This window comes from Hemicordylus capensis, chromosome 5, assembly GCF_027244095.1.
Source record: "Hemicordylus capensis ecotype Gifberg chromosome 5, rHemCap1.1.pri, whole genome shotgun sequence".
In the NCBI taxonomy this organism is placed as follows: domain Eukaryota; kingdom Metazoa; phylum Chordata; class Lepidosauria; order Squamata; family Cordylidae; genus Hemicordylus; species Hemicordylus capensis.
Window position 1 is genome coordinate 63,798,711 of NC_069661.1, and position 20,120 is coordinate 63,818,830.

At 39.8% G+C, this 20,120-nt stretch overlaps 1 protein-coding gene and 1 long non-coding RNA gene across 5 annotated transcripts in view; one reads left to right on the forward strand and one right to left on the reverse strand.

Moving 5' to 3' along the window:
- The window catches only part of LRBA (LPS responsive beige-like anchor protein), a 567,920-nt gene that overhangs the window by 391,637 nt on the left and 156,163 nt on the right, over window positions 1-20,120 (reverse strand). For all 4 annotated transcript variants that reach the window (XM_053251992.1, XM_053251991.1, XM_053251993.1 and 1 more), the window contains exon 34: window positions 16,581-16,642. In XM_053251992.1, the coding sequence (XP_053107967.1) occupies window positions 16,581-16,642 (62 nt within the window). The remainder of the gene's footprint in view (window positions 1-16,580; window positions 16,643-20,120) is intronic.
- Window positions 782-19,915, forward strand: LOC128325983 (uncharacterized). Its single transcript, XR_008307778.1, has 3 exons — window positions 782-896; window positions 3,886-4,023; window positions 19,674-19,915. It is a non-coding gene; the product is annotated as an uncharacterized LOC128325983 (long non-coding RNA).

A 20,120-nucleotide genomic window follows, 5' to 3' on the forward strand; every position in this document is an offset into this window, starting at 1 on the left:
TTCAACATTTACAATGCAATTAAAAACATTGGTGAGACAAAAATGAAGCCAATCAACTAAATCTGAATAGTGTTTGGAGAAGGCTGCATCCTGGAATTGTGTCATGCTTCCAAGGCTTTATGCACACTACTGAACAGGTAACCAAAAGTAATGTTGAAATGGGCAAAGAACTCAGATATTGCACCAGAGGATCTTGATGGCATAACATGCTGAAGAATTAACTAATGAGAACATTATTGAGTTCAATTAGCAAAAAGTGGCAGAGGAATAAGATGAACTCACTGTTGAAGAGAATCCTCCTCATAAAGTATTGACCACACAAGTATTGGTTGAGGAGTTTAAATATTTTGAAGCTGCCATGTTCTTTTGAGGAACATAGCTCCAACAGTGAACACAGTGTAGACATATTCAATAGGGGCATATTCAACATGTACAGCTGCTACAAATAAATTTACAAGCGGGGAAGAGAATATGTATCTAAACTTTCCTGGACACTTTCCTTAAGAAAGCAGATATGACTGCAGAAAAACCTGCAGCAAAAACTGCAAGCGAGAGCCCTTCAATGAAGTCCAAAGTCACCTCAGAACAGCCGTTACAATAGGGATGTGCACAAGCCAGCTTGGCAGCTGTGGGCTGGGTGGGGATCAGTTCCTTTAAAAAGGAGAAATGCAGGTGCTTACCTGCTCCTCCGCTGCCTCCCCACTGCTCATCTGAGACTGGTGATGGCGTGCAAAAGACCGTGCGCAGCTGCTTCCTTGTTAGGCATGCACATGGCGTGCGTGCTTTTGAATCTGTTCAGCACTTCCATCCTAAAGCATCAAACTTACAGATCACCTCAAAGCCTTTTGGAAATGTCATCCTATCTGACCCATGAGCCCAAGAATTATCAAGACAAGGTGTGTAAATTTTTTTAGCTTTGTGTGATGTTTATTTCTATGACTGCTATTTATAATACAAATACATTAATGTAGTTATATCACTCATCTGTAATTTAATACAGAATTAAGCACCATTTTGATTAAAATAAGGTATCTGGCCTGCCTCAGTTCAGGAACCAAACATGCATTTATAATAGCATTTTCCATAGCATTTATAATAGCATTTTCCATAGCATTTGTTTGCTATGGAAAAATTAGTTTCCAGGTATGAAGTTTCAACTTAAGACAGAGTTTTAAGGTACCAATTGCATCAAAAGTTCAAACACTTCCTGTACTCTGTTCAGTTCTGATCACCCCCACTTCAAAAATGAGATCATGCTGCTGTAGAAAATATAGCAAAGGGCAAAGTTATCAATCATATTTTGTAGGGATACAAGGAATGTAGGGTTAAGGAAATATGGTTTTAGAGTATAGAATGGCAGCTAAGGAAGAAATATATATACATATAGGGTAGCATTCACAGTTGTCCTTAGCCTGGAACAGAAGCCCCTCCAAAGCAAGGGCTCCTGTTCCAAACTGATGGCATTTGTAGATTGTACCCATATTATTTTCAACAGTGTAGAGATAACCAAGACATCCCCACCGCAACACATTGGAACTTGGGGATAGTCAGTCCAGTGAAAGTACTTCTTCACACAACCCATAATTAATGAGATGTATTACCATGGGGATGTTATGATGGTCACAAGACACTAAAAGATAAATTTCAACAGGGAATGGACAAGTTCATGAGGATCTGCTATTGTCCCTTCTGACTCCCTTTTCTGAACAGTTGGGTAAATGCATGTTGAGCACCAAGTTCATGAAATTGCTGAAAATTATGTAATCTTGTGTCAGAACAGGCACTAGCTGTAAAAGCAAAAAATAATAATGTCTGAGGCAATTTACTATCCATGCTCGCAACCTTTCCTAGACTATATAGCTGGTCATTAGTGGAAACAGATCACTGTAGCAGATGGACCCTTGATTTGATCTAACAAAGCAATTATGATATTACTTTGAATAAACAGGCTAATCGGTCTTTTTTCTCTGGTCCTCACTTGAGATGATTCTTGCTATGACTGCCCATACAATATCATCACAAATTAGAACAGAGCTGACTCATCAGAACAAGGTTCCTTTTAATGCAGTTACAGAAGCATTAACTATGGCCACAGATTGTATTCACATGCATAGTAGAATATAGTCAGAGCACTGAATCCAAGTTAAATTTCCTTAATTAGACAAGACCCAGACTCCTTAAAATTATACCTGGGTTCATACAACAATAACTAAAACATCAGCAGACAAATGAACAAAAGTAGTTGCCTTGCACAACACCAAATAAGCTTATGTGAACTGGTTTTATCAAGTACCTCTTCTGAATTAAATATAAGCTGTGTGTGGAGAAAAGGCACAACACATAACATTTATGAGGGTATATATGCTTGCAACATCACACAAATGTGCTCCTGTGTTTGCTTTTAAGGACTGATTTAAACCTGCCTAACATATAACTTACCTGTACCAGTGGTCTATGCTGCCAGTCTCAGGTTCAGAAGGTGCTTAGTGTATGCACAAAGCATTAACCAACTAGCAACATGTGGTCCAGGCAGACATACCACTAGCATGAAAACAGCGCTCACATATGGACTGGCACAACCTTTGCAATGTGAGCACTCATGTGGAAAAAGAGAGAGAGAGAGAGAGAGAGAGAGAGAGAGAGAGAGAGAGCGCCAGTGTCAGATTTAAATCAGACCTGGGTAGTAAGTAATTATGTGAATGTAACTTGAAATAACTGCTCCTACATTTATAATGAGTGCAAAAGCATACAACTGCTAACCTGCTCTAGACTTTCTAATTTTCTACTGCCACAGTCATTACATTACATTAACTCCCCTAGTCTAGCCCCTTTTTCAAACTCCTCAAATTAAACAGAAGAGCTGTAAAACAGCAGGTCCTCAAATTAAAGCATACTTTATTTTCAGGGGTCTCCACACTTATAGACTGACTTCCTGTCAGGAAGAGCTCTATTTCACTGACTAGCCCAATCAGCAGGGAGCTCACAGAATTAAGTGCCAGTTGATATTACTTTGTTTTACATTTACCACCCATGAGAATATTGTTCAAAGATCCAGTTAGAAAGTCAGCATGGTATCATCCTTCTGACTAGACTGCCAAACCACAGGGTGTGCTCTCTTAACACAAAACTCACCTTAAATGGTTGGGGTTTTTTAAGTCCTAGTGTGCGGGTGAAGCAACAGGATGCCTTGAAGTATGGGCAGGAGGAGAGTTGCTTCTGTAGCTAAATTATGACCTTTTAGTTCTTAACATCTGTAGTGAGATTCCTTGATTCAGAATTGCTAGAAACGGTTTTCCTACAAATAAGCCCTCGTGTTGAAACAAAATGTTCATATACCAGTCACATAATTTTCTCCCTCCAGAAATGGCCACTAAAATATTTACGGTAATTTGAATACCCAAGAAAATTACAAGCCACCGCACAGAACTTCTAGAGCTCAAAGTAAGTGGAAGACAACAAATACCATGACGCTACAGCTGTCCTTGAAGTATCACAGCATTTATCTAACTTGTGGGAGAGCATACATGTAGCTATAGGCTCAATAACTTAGATATTTGTTGCATATGGAATAAATGGAGATTCCAAGCAGATAGCAACTTAAATATTATCCTCTGGAATTCAGATTCCTAACCCTTAAAAAACTGTCCAATAACAGGCAATGTAAACAAGTATTTTTCCCAGCTAGATAGACAATAAGATGCTGCCAAATTAGGCTGCCAAATTATCTTACTTCGAGGAGATACTAAGACCACATTTAAGACCACTTTCCCCCTTGCCCCAAGATAGTAAATAAAACAAAACAAAACTAATTCCACAGAGACAGTTTGCGGGTCAGCATTATGGTTATTGGTAAATTTTGAAAAATGCTTCCATTTTGCTTTGCAGGGGAAAAAACTGTTCTCTCTCAATTATGATAGAAATGCCTAGAGTCTGGGATCCATAATGATTATGGACAAATCCTGCATGCTGTTGGAATGTTTGATTGTCCAGGTGGATGACAGTTCCTCCATTCTTGGAAAAGAGGTGAGTTTATACTGGTAGACAGAGATAAGTTCCCCAAGATGACTGGAAAAGAGTCATAAACCAAGGTTGATGGGGCCACGATGATGTTAGCAATGTATTTATATAATGCTCTTCCTATATTGGGCAGCAGCGATATAGGAAGATGCTGAAAGGCATTATCGCATACTGGACAGGAGATGGCAATGGTAAACCTCTCCTGTATTCTACCAAAGAAAAACCATAGAGCTCTGTAGTCACCAGGAGTTGACACCAACACGATGGCACACTTTACCTTCACCTTCCTCCAAAGAATCTAGAGAAGAGTAAATTATTATTATTATTTATTCGATTTCTATACCACCCTTCCAAAAATGGCTCAGGGTGGCTTACACAGAGAAATAATAAATAAGTAAGATGGATCCCTGTCCCCAAAGGGCACACAATCTTAAAAAAAAGGAAAAAAAGGAAAAAGGATAGACACCAGCAACAGTCACAGGAGGTACTGTGCTGGGGGTGGAAAGGGCCAGTTACTCTCCCCCTGCTAAATAAAGAGAATCACCACGTTAAAAGGTGCCTCTTTGCCAAGTTAGCAGGGGTTATTTATTTATTTCTCAAACTTCTATACCGCCCATTTATGTTTATAAATGGTTATGTTTACTTCACAACCACCCAGTTACGTTGGTTAGCTTGAGAGAAGTGACTAGCCCGAAGTCACCAATGAGCTACATGCTGAATGGGGACTTGTATTTGGTCTACCTAGTCCCAGTCCAACACTAACCACTACATAACAGTGATCTGCCCTGTTCCGATGGATCTTCTGGATGATTCTGCTTTACAGATGAAACCACCGTAATAGGTGAGCAATGTGTAAACTGATCCTGTTGAAAAATATCCCCTCTCGACAAAAGATCATGATCTGCATGATCTGCAACATATCGTGCAGTAAGTGTTGGGGTTGGAGGCAAAGAACTATATATTTGCATCCCCTATCACTCAAAAAGTTCCTGAATTTCTTCCAAGTCTATTGATCACTTGTGAGATGGGGTGTGATGATAGTTTAAGGAATCTGCCAGAATATTATTCAAACCTTAAGTGTGTATTGCCACAAGTTGACCTTTGTTGACAATGCTCCATTCCCAAGCGGAGAGTATTAAAGTCGAGAGGCATCAAATGCGTGCTACCTTGACAGTTGTCTTGGATCCCAAAGTCCTGGAGAAGATCTAACACATCTGACATCTGACAACTTAACTTGCCTTTGTCTTTTGATGTTAGGAGCCAGTCGCCCAAATACAGGTAAACAGCAATACCCTGTGTTCTCAGATAAGCCACCACCGCAGCCACGCACTTGTTAAATACCTGGGGGCGGTGGAAAAGCTGAAGGGCAATACCATGTATTGGTATACTTGATTTTCCATGGTGAATCTGGAAATTTTCTGTGTTCTTTTCTGATGCCAATGTGAAAATATGCATGTTTTAGATCTAGCATTGCAAGCCAGTTCTCTTGATACAGAAGCGGTAGGATCTCTTGCAATGCTTTCATTCGGAATTCTTTCACGTGGACAAATTTGTTTAGTTGGCGAAGGTCCATGATAGAACGGATCCTGCTGTCCCTTTTTGGTATCTGAAAGTAATCGGAGTAAAAACCCTCCCACCTGTGTGCCCACTGCACAAGGGTAAAGGTCCCCTTCACTAACAGTTCCTTCACCTCTTCCTCCAACGATGGGGTTGGTTGGGTGAATTTCATCCCTAAAAATTTCGATGTTTTGAACTTGATGGTGTACTCCATGATAATTGTTTTCAGGAGCCAGTGGTCAGATGTTATGTGGTGCCATGCAGGGATTGGCACGCCAACTTGATGAAACTGAACGCTGGCATCAAATGTGGAATTGCAACCCAGATGGAATTGGTTGCACACCATGATGTTGTAGCCGCTGATGGTGGAGGTGGAGGGGATAGGGTTGGGAGATATAGTAGGTGGGCAGACACAAACCTCAAAGATGCTTATGAGGTTCAGCTTGCTTAGTATGTTGCCCTTTGCTATTCTTGTTTTTGTTGTGATAAGGATGCTTATTGTAGGGATGATACTGTTTCCTGAAGTCCCATTTTCTGAAGTCCAATTTCTAGATAGCTGGTTTCTGTCTAGAGTAAGATCTATACTTGGAGGTGTGTGTAGATGAAAAAGAGGCTGTGAAAGTCTTTGTTATAAACCAATTTTTTAATTTTCTCCATCGTGGAGTCTGTGTCCTCAGTGAAGAGGTCCTTTCCATCGAATGGCAAACCTTTGATCTTTTCCTTCATATCACTCTGTAGATTGGTAGAGTGAAGCCAAGCACGACGCCATAATGATACAGTGGCAGCTGAGACTCTGATTCAGCCAGATGTTTTGCTATACTGAGTTGTTGGTGGGTAAGTGCAGCAGACTTACTTAAGATCTGTTGGAACTGTTTCTTAAATTCTTCTGGTGACAAAGTATCCAAGTCTTGTTGGAGCCCTTCCCTCAGGCAATTATGGTATTTGGTTGAGTAGTTTGCTATTTTGACCGACAGGCAGGATGTGGAGTAGATATTTTTGCCCCAAAGGTCCAATTTTCTGCCCTCTTTATTACCAGGTGTGGTATGACGTCTACCCGACTTTGCTGAAGTTGCGCAATCTATTAATTAGGAGCCAGGTGTTTTAAAAGAACATATTGTCTTGCTCTTGAATCCAATACAAGCTCTCCAGTCTTTTCAAAGTGGGGGTAGATGTATATATGACCTCCCACGTGCACTATGCTGTCTGGGAAATAACTGAAAGAACCGGCAAAGCTACAGGTTGGGATGACTGAGACTTAACCATAAAATTGTAAACACAATTGTCAATGGTTGCAAGCTGAGAATTTAAGTCCAGACCCAAAGCAGCTGTCAGGGTCTGGCCAACTGCCAGGGAAGATCACGAGACAAAACGGAGCTGCTGAAACTGGATACGGCTCAGGAAGTTCGTCTTGACCGGATTTGGCTGCACGCTGTCGACATGGAGGTTGATGAATGTTGCTTTTCAGCAGTGAGTAGAAGGCTGGTGACGTGATTTATAATGCAAGCTGAGAGCTCCCAGTTGGCAGAAATTCAAGGCTTATCAGCCCTCTGCAAGAGGCGTTTGCTTCTCCTAATAGTCTCCAATTGAGCCCTGCGTCTCATGACACGCTGCTGTTGTGGAGTCAGCGGGAGTTGGTTGCATAGCTCCTCTTCGGATTGGTCCTTCACGATTTCTGCTGCCTCAGGTTGTTGTGCCTGCTCTGAATCATTAGCCACAGCTGTTTCATGAACACTGACAGCCGGGCTCTGCCCCTCAGACACTCCTGCATCGCCTGGAAAGTTGACAGCTTCCCCTTCCTCCTCGCTGTCTGAGATCGAGGGCGTGACAGCAGCAGCCATCTCCTTTATATGTAGATGGTAAGCTTTCATTTCCTCTGTAGGGGAGACACGAGTGACAGGAGGTACATCAGTTGGTGTGTCTGTCGGGCTATCCAGGGCCTCCATCCATGGTGGGGAATGTGTAGGCAACACTGGGATGAATGTTTGAGTTTCAGTAGAAGTGGTAATTGGAGCAGGATGTAGTGGTTGAATCTGAGTCTCCACAGTAGATCATTTTGGTGTAGTTTCAGCAACGGCAGTCTGCATTGCGGAAGATACCAACGAGCATGCAGGTGGAAAAGCACATGTTTGAGTAGCCATTGACTTGTTCTACGAAACAGGTCTATTCAAAAGAGTAGAAGCATCCCCACTTGCCAAAGCATGAACTGGTTGAATATGAGCCAGGGTTGAAGTTAATGGATAGCAAGACTTAGATTGTGTTGTCCTCCATAGTATTTTGTCCTGGAAGTCATACGGGAATTCAGGAGAGGAGGTTCCCATTGCAGCAGACATCATAGCACCCACAGTAGAATGGTAAGAAAAACCACACAAATGCCAAGATGAGGTGCTCACCAGGTGCAGTCAGAAGGTAGCAGACTGATCCACAGTAGAAGCAGGGTTCCTAGAAGCCTGTGTCTTCCAGCAACCTGTCTGTACTTTGTGGAAGGAAGTCTTTAAATGTTGTTGTAGACTATGTGCTGGAACTAGACAGTAAATATAGACAGTAAAGTATGGGCTGTAGTGTGGTCTATCCCAGTACTGTGATCCACACCCTCGTCCTCGACATCGAAGGTTGGTGCTGACAACTGGCATCAAGGGGTAACCTGTTTTGATGTCAACAGCACCGGCGTATTTAACGTAGAGGCAACTTGAAAAGTCGAAGTTAGAGCCTTCAGCATCAACGAGGCAGAAGACTGGACTGAAGTCAGTCCTGGTGAAAAAGACCTGGCCCCTGATGACAAAGCTCTCGGTGTCGACTGTTGGTCGAAAGTCTCCCTCAGCATTGGAGTGTTCAAGTGATCTGCCTTGACACTCAGTGTTGAGGTGCTAGGTGTCGATAGTTTCCTGATGCCGAGCATCTCTCTCAGCCTCGGGGCATTCAACCTCAATGTCCTGAAGACCGGAGGGAGGAGGATTCGAGCCCCTGTCAAGTTGATCATTTTAGCTTTCTTACACTCTGATATTCGATGCAGAATCTTCTGTCGATGAACGCTTTCCTTTGGACTTTGAATAGACCAATAGAAGTGCTCTCATGTGAAGCATTGGGAGGCGTAGGGCTCTTGAAAAATGTGGATGTCAAAGTTGATGATCTCAACTGTTTCAATGGACCAGCCATAGGTGTATATGTCGAGTCCAATTTCTATGTCGATGGATGGGATTTTCCCGGCATCAATGGACTCAATAAGTCAGCATAAATAGCACAGCTGAAGAACCCGATTTTTTCATGTCTGCTTTGAAAAAGAGACAAATGCTACACGCAGACACATTATGTCCTTCGCCTAAGCAGATAAGGTACAAATCATGAAGATCTTTTGAGATGAGTTTGGTGTTACAGCCCTCACACCTCTTGAAGGTTTTCTTTCTGTCAGACATAATACATATCTGTAGTCCGTTCCCAAGTCAGTAGCATCATCATGGTAGTCAGCTGATCCAAGGTCAAAAACCAGGAGGAAACAACAGTGTGTCTTTTTTTTTTTTTTTTTAAGATCATGAACTCACAAGAAGAAACTTGACCGACAAGGAGTGACAGCATGAAGTTGTTTGCAGCAGCGGTCAGAAAAGAACTGAAGAACATGGTGTCTGCCCTCCCTTTAAATAACATGTTGTAGGTGTAGAGGCAGGGCTCAGTCGCCTCAAGGAGCAGCAGCATTCCACCATGAGGATCCTGCGCAAGCGCAGTACCAATTCTTATGGATCTTAACGGATCACGATCCAGATCTTAATAATATCCATACTACTAGTCAACAACATTTCTTCCTCTAAAATAACCCCATTCTCAATTATATCCTCAGTATTGAGGATAATCTCTCCAATATTCTTCATAATGTTCATAACAGCAGAAGAAATATTCTACTGTTTCTTCTATGGTTGTCATGAGTCTCTTGAAGCCAATAATCTCAGGCACTTTAGACTGAGAGTGTGGTAGCAACATACATGCACAGCTCAGGGAGATGTAAGGCAAATACTTCCTATGAAGATCTTTGACATCAAAGCCTGGAAGAACATATTGAATGTCCTGTTCAACCAAAGGGCCCAACAGGAAGCTCAGTTCCAGTAAAGAAAGAAGCACCTTCTGAAGCTTAGACAAAATTAGTTATGGAGAAGAACATGTTATTTACTTCTGGCAACACATCTTTTTCTTCTTTATGTCTGTGAAGACCTCTCCCTTTGTTTATGTTTCTTTGTGGCTTCAGATTTTGGTAGATATCCTTTTAGTTGAGCAGCCATAGGAACTGGCATAATCCTCAATGAAGGAACCAGCAGTATCACAGAGACAGATTGGTTGAGGACTTAATTTGGCCCTGTCTGTCGAGTTCGAGTACCAAAGCTGTCGGGTTTGGTACCAAATCTGATTGTTGTACTTAATCCCAAGTTTGCATTGTAGAAGTGTGATGTTGGACTGGGATTGGACTCCTTATTTTAGACACAGAAACTGTGGCTGTGAGTGCTTTCCCCATAAAATGGCCCACAGATGACATTCCTACATGCTTGTGTGAACATATGACAATGACAAAGCATGACTCGTGTATGACATTTGTCATGCTCATCTGAAGAAAGAGTTTACCTCTACAAAACACACTTCAACTTGTTCCTCAAGCGTCAACTACTGTGGCAAATGACGAAAAGAGAGAGCTTCAGCATGAATGGCTGGGGTGGAGTTCATGCCAAAAGCTCTGAGGTAGAACTCTAGAAGGTTCTGATCAGAGGCACTGCAAAAATACAGAAAACCCAGCAGCTGAGTGTACAGAGAGCATGAGGAGGTGCCACCTGTGTTAAGGATGAGAATCTGAGAACTTGGATACCACTCCACATGCGGCAGCAAGCTGAACTACAGCAGCCTTGCTAGGCATGGAGTTCTCAGGTCTGAAACTGATCTTGCCAGTGAAACTCTCTGGCTTTCTTTTCTCCCTTTCTTTGCATGTGAGGGAAGAAAATTAAAGCTTCTGGTTGTTAGCAACCAGTTTTCTTTTTTGTCTAGAAACCATAGAGTGACCCACAAGGGATGGTTAGAGTGGTGGACTAGGACCGGGGAGACCCGAGTTCAAATCCCCATTCAGCCATAAAACTAGCTGGGTGATTCTGGGCCAGTCACTTCTCTCTCAGCCTAGCCTACTTCACAGGGTTGTTGTGAAAGAGAAACTCAAGTATGTAGTGCACCGCTCTGGGCTCCTTGGAGGAAGAGCGGGATATAAATGTAAAAATAATAATAAAAATAATGACCATCAAGGCTGGCCCTGGCACCAGCAGAGGCAGGTCAAAATGGGAGATGGGTGGGGCTCACAGTCACCAGCCTGCGATATCACCGATATCACCGTAGGACTGCCAGGGAAGAGTTAATTGCTGCAGCAGGCTCCTGCATAAATGCAGCTTCAGTTCACTGGGCTCCTTTAGGGAAGACAATAAAAAGGGAAATAGGAGGGCGTTCAAAAGGGGAGATCCTGTTTGGAAGGGGTTGCTTGCTGAGCGGTACTGAGAGAGGAGAAAGAAGACTGCTTCTATCAGATGCAGTAGTGCAGCCAGCTTCTGGGCACCAGGAATAAGCTGTCATGGAGGACACTGCCTGGAGAGAAGGCAGTCCCTGTAACCTGAGCAAGACACAATTGAGTGTTATGGAGGATTGGGCCCAGAGCATCCTTGATGTAAAACAACATTTAAGACTGTGTCCCCTGAGGGAAAGGTGGGCCAAAGACTCTGTGAGTAACCTCATTGAAGGAAAGTGAGGCCTGTCCGAGGTATAAGCCTCTGAACTACAATTCTGAATTTCTGAGTCTTTTGTTGTGGTCCCATGATCCCAGTAAACCAGCCAATGCATTGGAAGTGGAGTTACCCCCCTGGGGTGACCCCGACATCACACAAAGTGTGATGTAACAAATCAGGACATTAAATCGGTAGCAATATTTGAATTAAACAAGAAACTGAAGTTTGTCACAAACCATGATTGGATATGAATGCCCTCCCCTCAGGACTACTGGCTGGCAGATATAGCAGAATTCCAATTGAGCAGAGATATTGCCCCTATAACTCTGAGGAGATTGAGTCAGTTGCACATGTGCTCCTGCGGTGTGTCTTTTATATAGGTCCTAGGCGAAGGTTAATTGACCCTGTTTTACATAACCTGCCAAGATGATCAGACAAATGCTACGTCAAATATTTGTGATGTGAATCCAATGTGAATCCATCTATCACACACACAGAGTTGCGAAATTCTGTTCTGCAATACAAGTTTGATGCACTGTGCTTGCTAACAGATCCGGTGTACAGATATGTTATTAATATGGCTATGTTTAAATTTTACATTTGGTTTAGATGTTTTGATGTTGTTCAAAGACCATAATAAAGACTGACTGACAGAAACCATGATTGGAAGCTCAACTTACTTTCCCATACATGCAAAGAAGGGGAACACGTAGGAGAAAGTGCATGAATCCAAGATTTACTGCAGCTTATACACAATGACAATCCATGGTTTGTTCTTATAGGGTGAACTGGTCCAGAAAGTTACAACTTGGTAAGACTTATCCAGGTTAATGTACTTAAAAAGCAATGCGCAGCAAGACACTTAATGCATTGATCACAAACATTTCATAGATGTTGTTTCAGCCTCCCTCATGATCAGAAATGTCATACAATTTAGGATTTTGAGAGCAACTAGGCCTCTCAGAAACGTGTGGATCAAATCAAAACAGTTCATGCCTAGGCCTCCTCCTAGATACAGGCATATTTCTATCTAGCCACAGCTAAATTTACAGGCAACGGGTAGATACAAATTTCCCAGCCTGCATTCTAGGAATAAAACACATGTTATTACATTAGTTCTCTTTCTGTGTACTCAATGTCACAATAAAGATTTCCAATCCCTTAAGAATTTTCATGACCCAAACTGGTATTTAAACAAATAGTAGGACAAAGGAAATTTTTTAGTTGTTCTAATGAATACTTTCTAGTGGAGCAGTGATTTTGTTTTTATTTATGGCTGATCATAGGGTGGTTTATTCAAGATCAGTCAAGCAAGCAAGCAACACAGCAAGCTCTTGTGCATGACTTGCATGATCATCAAGTGCTTGGCACTCTTTCCTTGCCCATATGGATAATACTGATAAATACATTTAGAAAAAGATTTTTGGCTGACAAATTAAAAATCATATCTTAAGGGCTTTCATCCATTATTTCAAAATATTTTTAAAATAGGAATTTTAATATTGGAGAATATGTAGAGTAGATAAACTGGCACAGAGAGCATCTCACAGGCTTTACTGAATGTATAACACAGAAGTCTATGAAACATTCAAAACCAATATTTTTAGAGCAATTGTATAAGATTATGTAGCAGTAGCACTGCAGTGGCAGCCCAAGATTTCTGTGCAATTGAGACAGTATGACAAACACCACCATCACCCCCACCCCCACCCCCACCACATGCACACCCTTCTCCTCTTGTTACACTTTATTTTCAAGTGGTGGCAGCAGTGACAGCCACCACTACTTGATTTACTGGGAGTGCATGCATGCACATACACTCACTCACCTCCACCTCCCTAAATCCATACATGTAACCCTCCAAAGTTGAATTCTGAACTTTTGATAATTTGGAAAATGGGCCTATTCCAAAAAGGATTTGACCATGCCTTTTAAAAGAATGATGTCCCAAAGTTACACAGATTTGGCTCTACATATATGATTCATTAAAAAAACAGAACATCAGGTTGAAGATAACTCCATTGGTTGGTTTAATTACTTGGACAGGAAGCTAGGCCAGACTAGATGGTGCTTCTAGTTTCAGTATACTGTATGCATTTCTGATAAATGGGAAAAGAATAGATGACCTGACAGAAGGCTCAGACAATAACATGTGATTTACAGGACATAAATGCAGCTACTATAAGATTTATCTGACAGCCCTCGACGATAGTGGACTGTTGAGTATCCGATGGAATGATTTCTAGTCTGGAAAGTCTACTACTGAGTAGTCATACACATTATTTATTTATTAGATGTTTTGGGTTGAAACCATTTTTAAATGATGCACTTCACAATACTCAGCCATAAATTTAGCTTTAAACTCTGGAGGGGAGATAGTGTTATTGGAATGTATGTCAGACTGAATTAGGATGAGCAACACAATGCTTTTATAAAGTGGCCTTGAATGCAACGCTGATTCTTTCAAAAATGATATTAAATGTCAAATAAGCAGGAATAATATTAAATAAAGCATTTCTTTATATTGCAACAGATGGATACAAAGATAAGCATTCTGTTCAAGAATTTAGTGTCAATTAAAAACTGTTTGGGGCAGTTCTGTACATTAAATTGGATTGTTAACCAGAATGAATACACTATCTTAAGCTACTTCAATTTTTCAAACACCACGAGGGGGGGGAAACTCATAAGCATTCTGAACATAATTGAACATATAGGTGGCAGCAAAATCCTGCTAAAATAAAAGGACTTTTACTGTACTACACTAAAAGAAAACTTACAAAAGAAAGTTAATTTTTAAAACTTTGAAAAAAATGAGAGAATTTTTCTGGTACTGTGGGAAATGGAAATAGTATAAAACATACTATTTGGAAAAGTATATCTCTATCAAATTCTAACACCACATCAAGACTAATGCATAAAGAATGAACATTTTAGAGAGAGAATTGTTAAAGAGATTTGGTACACATCACAAAGGGTATTAATCAGAGTAGTGCTATAATTTCATAATGTCTGACAAATTTGAAAAGTTTTAAATCACACGTGCAGATGGTTACTTGTAACTCTATTGTATTATTTATGTGATTAAAAACTAGTTTTTGACCTGATCTTTCGATCCTTGGTACTCCATCCTCTCCATCTCTTCTTTAAAAAATTAATTAAAATTGTAGCAAGAGGGTCACTTCACTTTCCACCCTATCTTGCTTCCACAAAAAGAGAAAAATCAATCAAACTCAACCCTATCTCCTCCCAGTATCTGTAAAATGTCTAGCTGAAATTCAATTTCATATCTCTCAAGCTTTCAATGTAACAACAGACAGTTTTCCTCTTAAGAAAATAAATCACTTTTGTGATTGCCATACTGACCTCTTTGAATTAGGAAAATTCAGAGTGAAAAATGTAATTATCACCCCCAGATCAAATCCATATACATCTGGGGCTAATTTTACTTTTTCATAGTTGGCCAAATATTAGATACTTGTTTGTCTAAAAGGATATTTTCAGGGCTTTTTAAAAAAATTGTTTTATTTCAACTATTTAATACAAAATAATGTGTTTTATTGCTACCAGCTCAGCTAAGTCATCACCATATTCTACATTTGATTAGATTACCATTGAGCAGCACTGTGACATGTATGACAAATAGGCACATTAGAGCATGTCATTTACTCCTTTTTAGATCGCATCAGCACCTATGCTGTCCAGTGTGGGGAATCCTAGTACATGCAATTTTCCATGTACATTTTGCGATGGCTTTTAAAAAGGAATAAAAATGAAACAATTTTTAAAGTTTAGGTTAATAGCAACCAGTTTAACCCAGTGTTTTTACATGTCTGAGAAACTTGCAACACATTTCAAGTATCAATTATTTAAACAAAAATGTAAAAAGCAGTATTGAAAAACAAGTACTATTCTTAGGAGAAAACTTGATTTTTCCTACATTAAGTACAACTAAAATGCTGATATGCATTTCTAGAAGAAACAAAACTAGCGTAAAAATGGTTCTAACTATATCATTGAATAATAAGAACACTAGAAACATAACTGCTCTTCACTAGTTCATTGTAAAAATCCATTAGGTGTAATCTCCAAAAGTAATTGTTCTTATTGCACTTTATTGTCAATGCAGGTTATTGATTTTTCACACCTTCTATGATTCTTTCATTTGTATTCATGAAATGTCCATCAGCACAGTCTAAATACATTTGGCAATATAGGCACTAAAACGAATAAATCGATGTAAAAAAACATTAATTTTGCATTATCCTTATTCGTCAGGCAAGTAAACCATAAGGGCTTTAAATGAAGGTCAAAGGTTTTGAAATGGGTCAGAACCCTTGACCTCTAGACCAATAACCTTCCCATTAAAAAAGGCTATTTTAAAGTTTTAAGTAGGGGAATTTACTACCAGGAAAGTATCATTTTTTAAAGGCCAAAAAGGAAAACTCAATAGAAACCTCCTATATAATTACAATGGAGAAAATTAGGAGATGAGTAAAGGGTGACTATTTGATCTACTACATACTACTATTTGTTGACAACTCTAATTTTTCAGATTAGATTTTCTGTTAATCAAAGTGAAATGTAACACACTGCTTTTTAAAGCAGCAATGATCTTGTGTTTCATAGTTCAGATAAAAAATGAAGTAGTTAGCAATTGTGGCTCAGCTTTTTACAGTATTACACAAAGACAATCTGTAAGTAGCACCATGTATTTTATAGATTTGTTGAAAAACACAAAGCGATAAATCCCATTCATTGCATACAGTTGTAATACAGTTCTATTACATTAACATTAAACACATACTATATTTGTTGAATTTACCTGCTAATATACAATTTGTTGATTAAACGTATGTACAGTACCGGGTTATTAATATACTACAAAATGTTAAGGAAACAAGATTTTAGCCAACTATCTGACATAGTCACATGAAATACTGGTGAATAGGAACCCATGAGTGTGGTATGCCCCAGTTTACCAGCATCACCTTTTGTCTGGTGTATGTGTGGTGGCTGTTTTTTTTTATGGAAAGGAGAAAGACCTGGGAGATGGAAAATGGTTGCAGAGAGACTGGAGACAGTCAGACAAAAATGGGTGGTGGGGGCGGGGAGAGAGATATTAGAAAATAGGTCCCATGTTGCAGGTTGGGGTTAAAGGTGGGTCTGAAAAGGTCAAAGACTAGTGCTCTAAAGCATAATTGCAATAAACAGTAGCTGTAAAGGATTTATTTTTAACACCAACTCACTCTCCAGTCAACTGTAACCTACCTGAGAACAAAGTAGCATGACCAACTCCACAACAGAACTACTAGATTTCATGCACACAAGACCTACAGAAAAAGAGAAAAGGAGTTTAGTGATCTATTCATGTTGCCTTATGCTTAGTTCCCTTTTGGTGCCTATTGAGAATTCTATCTAAGATCCAATCTGGTTAGCAGTATTGCTGTATTGTCATTAACTAAAGGAGTAACCTCATAATTTCATTTTGTATTGGCATCCAAATGCTAACACATCAGTATAAGGTGTTCTTAAAGCAGGCACCAGTTTCATCATTGCCATGATGAATTTTGATATAAAATTATGCCTTGGGGCTATTTAGCTGTGATTAAATAAATATTTGTGTTCCAAGTTAATAAAAGCATACATAGCATATGGTATATTGATTTATAGTACTTACATTTCTTCACCTTGGAGTGGGTTGATCATTATATATGCAGAGAAGGGAAATGGCTCTATGACCTTTGCTTTCTCCATTGAGCTCTCCCCCTTAAGCTCTCCAGCTATCAATCAAGTTTCCATTTTGTTTCATGGCAGCAGACATCCCAAACACTCTTATTAGTACTTTGACCCTTGACCCTCACCTAAACCTTGGGGGGGGGATGGAAGCAGTAACCTATTGTACATTTGTGTTTAGTTTATAAACTAATTTGGTTATTATTAGCAATTCACACTTCATGCTGGTATAATATGAAAAGGCATTATCATAGCTTAAGGCAACGAGTGTTCTTTTCACCGACTTGTGTTAGAACATGCTCGGTACTTTTCATTGCTTTTTCTTGGGATTATTAAATAAAACCAGGGAGATATATTAAGGCAGTGATATTGAACATATAGTGGATTAGAAAAATGATTAGTTAGAGCTAAGGCTTTAAGGCAGCATTCACTTATATTTTGACCTAGCCACAATTATCCATGGCCTGATCATTTCCAGATTGGACAATGGTAATATGATTTTCATGAAGCTACCCTTGAAGACTATTTGGAAACTTCAACTAGTACAAAATGCTGAAGCCCAGCTTTTAACTGGGACAAAATGCTGAAGCCCAGCTTTTAACTTTTATGTTGTGAACATATTATCCAATGTTCATCTGATCTGCATAGGATACCCCTTTGTTTCTGTGCCCAACTCATCATGCCGGTCCTTATCTTTAAAGTCCTCAGTGACCTGGAACTGGATACCTAAAGGATCACCTTAAACATATACAGTATGCTTCCCTACATATCAATTGCAGGGATGTGCTATCATCCCTATGCTTTCAGAGGTGAAGCGGCAAACCACTAGGAATCATGACTTTTCAGTGGTGGCCCGAAAACTGTGGATGTCTCCTTCCTTTAGAGGCCTGTATGCCTCCCAGTTTGTACTCCCTCAGGAACAAAACTAGGACTTTGTTTTCTACAGGGTTTGGGGGGCTGGGTGGTTTTTGGTGGTGCTGAATTTGGTTTTCCTAGCTCTGATCATCACGATTTGAAAAGGCTGTTGCTTTTTTGTTGTTCTTATGACTTTGTTTATTCTATTTTAATTCTGTTTACTTATGTTCTGGGCTTTCTTTCTTTTTTACTGTAAACCACTTTGTATTACAGACTGCAGTCTTCCTTCAAAATGACCACACATTAATATTCTGTATGGAACAGGCCTATCTAAAACTAACTTCAAAGTGGGTGCTGACTCATACCTGTTTCTACACTATTCTCAGCAAAATAATAATGCCATGTTCTTGGAAAGAAGAGACAGCAAAATCATAATCCATCTATCTGTAGGTCAAACCAGATGCAACACAGTGCATAGCTTTCTTTTCTCCCCCCCCCCCATCTTAACATTAAGTAGCAGCCATAAAGGGGTCCTCAAATAAATGGAAGACTGTGGCAAGGGGGCATTTAACCCTTTCCCTCCAAGCCACTGTCTCACATATGCAAACTTCTCCCCTGGGTTAACAGGAACTTTGGGAATTTTTGGTGTGTTCGCAGTAGAAAGGGAAGGCGTTAAATATCCCCCCTTCTCTGAAATCTCAATTTATTCCTACCTCTGCAGTTGCTATTTAACTTCAGAAAATAAAACTATATATAATTATTCTATCAAGGAGAGTCAGATAAGAACATATTACTCAGAAATCTAGTTGCAAGTAAAATTGTGCCAAGTACATCAAAGGGCAATATGCAGCACCCAGATAATTTGCTTCTGTAACCTAGGCCTTTCTAATGAACTTCCAAGTTGCTCTGAGGTCTACTTTTGAATGAGAGCACAGCTGTTTCTATAAATATATCTCCATAGCCAGTGCCATCCACTGTACCCAATGACAGTGAAGTTAGGTGATCTTAAGAAAGACTGGTTACAAGACATAGTATAAGTTACTGGAAGAATAAGAAGTTATGAATGGGCATCAAATTTAGCAAGGAAAAAAATCTCTAGTGTGAGTAATTTTATGCTTTTTTTAAAAAAAATCATCCAGGAGAGGGAAACAAACCTTTTAAACCTAATTGTCTAGTTCACAAATCATTTCTGCCGTCTGATGTTCTGCTTCAGTTTTGTCCAGCAAAAGACCACCATCTGCCTGCTTTGTTGTAAGCCAAGTCTCTTTGCAAATCAGTCTCAGATGTGCAATGGTACTGTGTTTCCTGCTCTCCTGTTTCAAAACTGCTTTTCCATCTCATGTTTTTCTGCCATACAAATCACTTCCCCTGAACTGCTATGTGTAGTTTTCTTTATTCTTTCAATCTGTAAAATACTGAAGTTAAACTGCTCTTAGCAGCTTTGGTATCAAAACCCTACAGCAACTTTAACTGCTGAACTAAATACAATGGCAGTTCAACTTTTGAAACTGACATTGCACTTAGACCATCCAGACATTCTGTTGCTTAACAAGAAATGTTCAATACATTTTTCCTATTTAAAATCAGAACAAAATCTCAGCTAATCAGACACTGGAAAACATTTTGCTCTAAAAGGAACTAAACTGTACTATAGCTGTGCTAAGGGACAGAAGTCATGATTTAATCTAATCTGATATCCTATTTGTGACATTGGCAAGGATGTGTCACTTCAGTAGAATAAAATGTTCAACCACCTTTCTTGTTTGCCAACAGGCTAGAATGTTTACTAACCACTGGCAAGACTTAGATGCTTCTGTCGAAGACATCATCATAAACAGAGTATTAGGTAAGATTTCTGGATTAAATCTAGTAACACAGCCAGTGTCACCCAGCACTGAATTAATCACTACTCTCTCCAATGATAGGTTGTATCATTGAATTGCCTTGAATGGTGGCAAGGGCACCTCAACCTGAAACACTGCTAGACACAGTCAAATGTAGCTGCTGAACTGTACATTTTTCCCCAAGTCCAGAGAGTCTATAAAGTGAAGTTAAGGCAGCTATGCTATGATACATCTTTGATATATTGGAGTAGCAGCAGACTCAGAGACAGAAAAAAGTGTTGCTGGACCACCATAAAACACAGCTCCTAGAAGTTGGCGCACATGCTCATGACGACAACCTGGCCATCAGACAAATATATTTTTTAGATGAAATGAG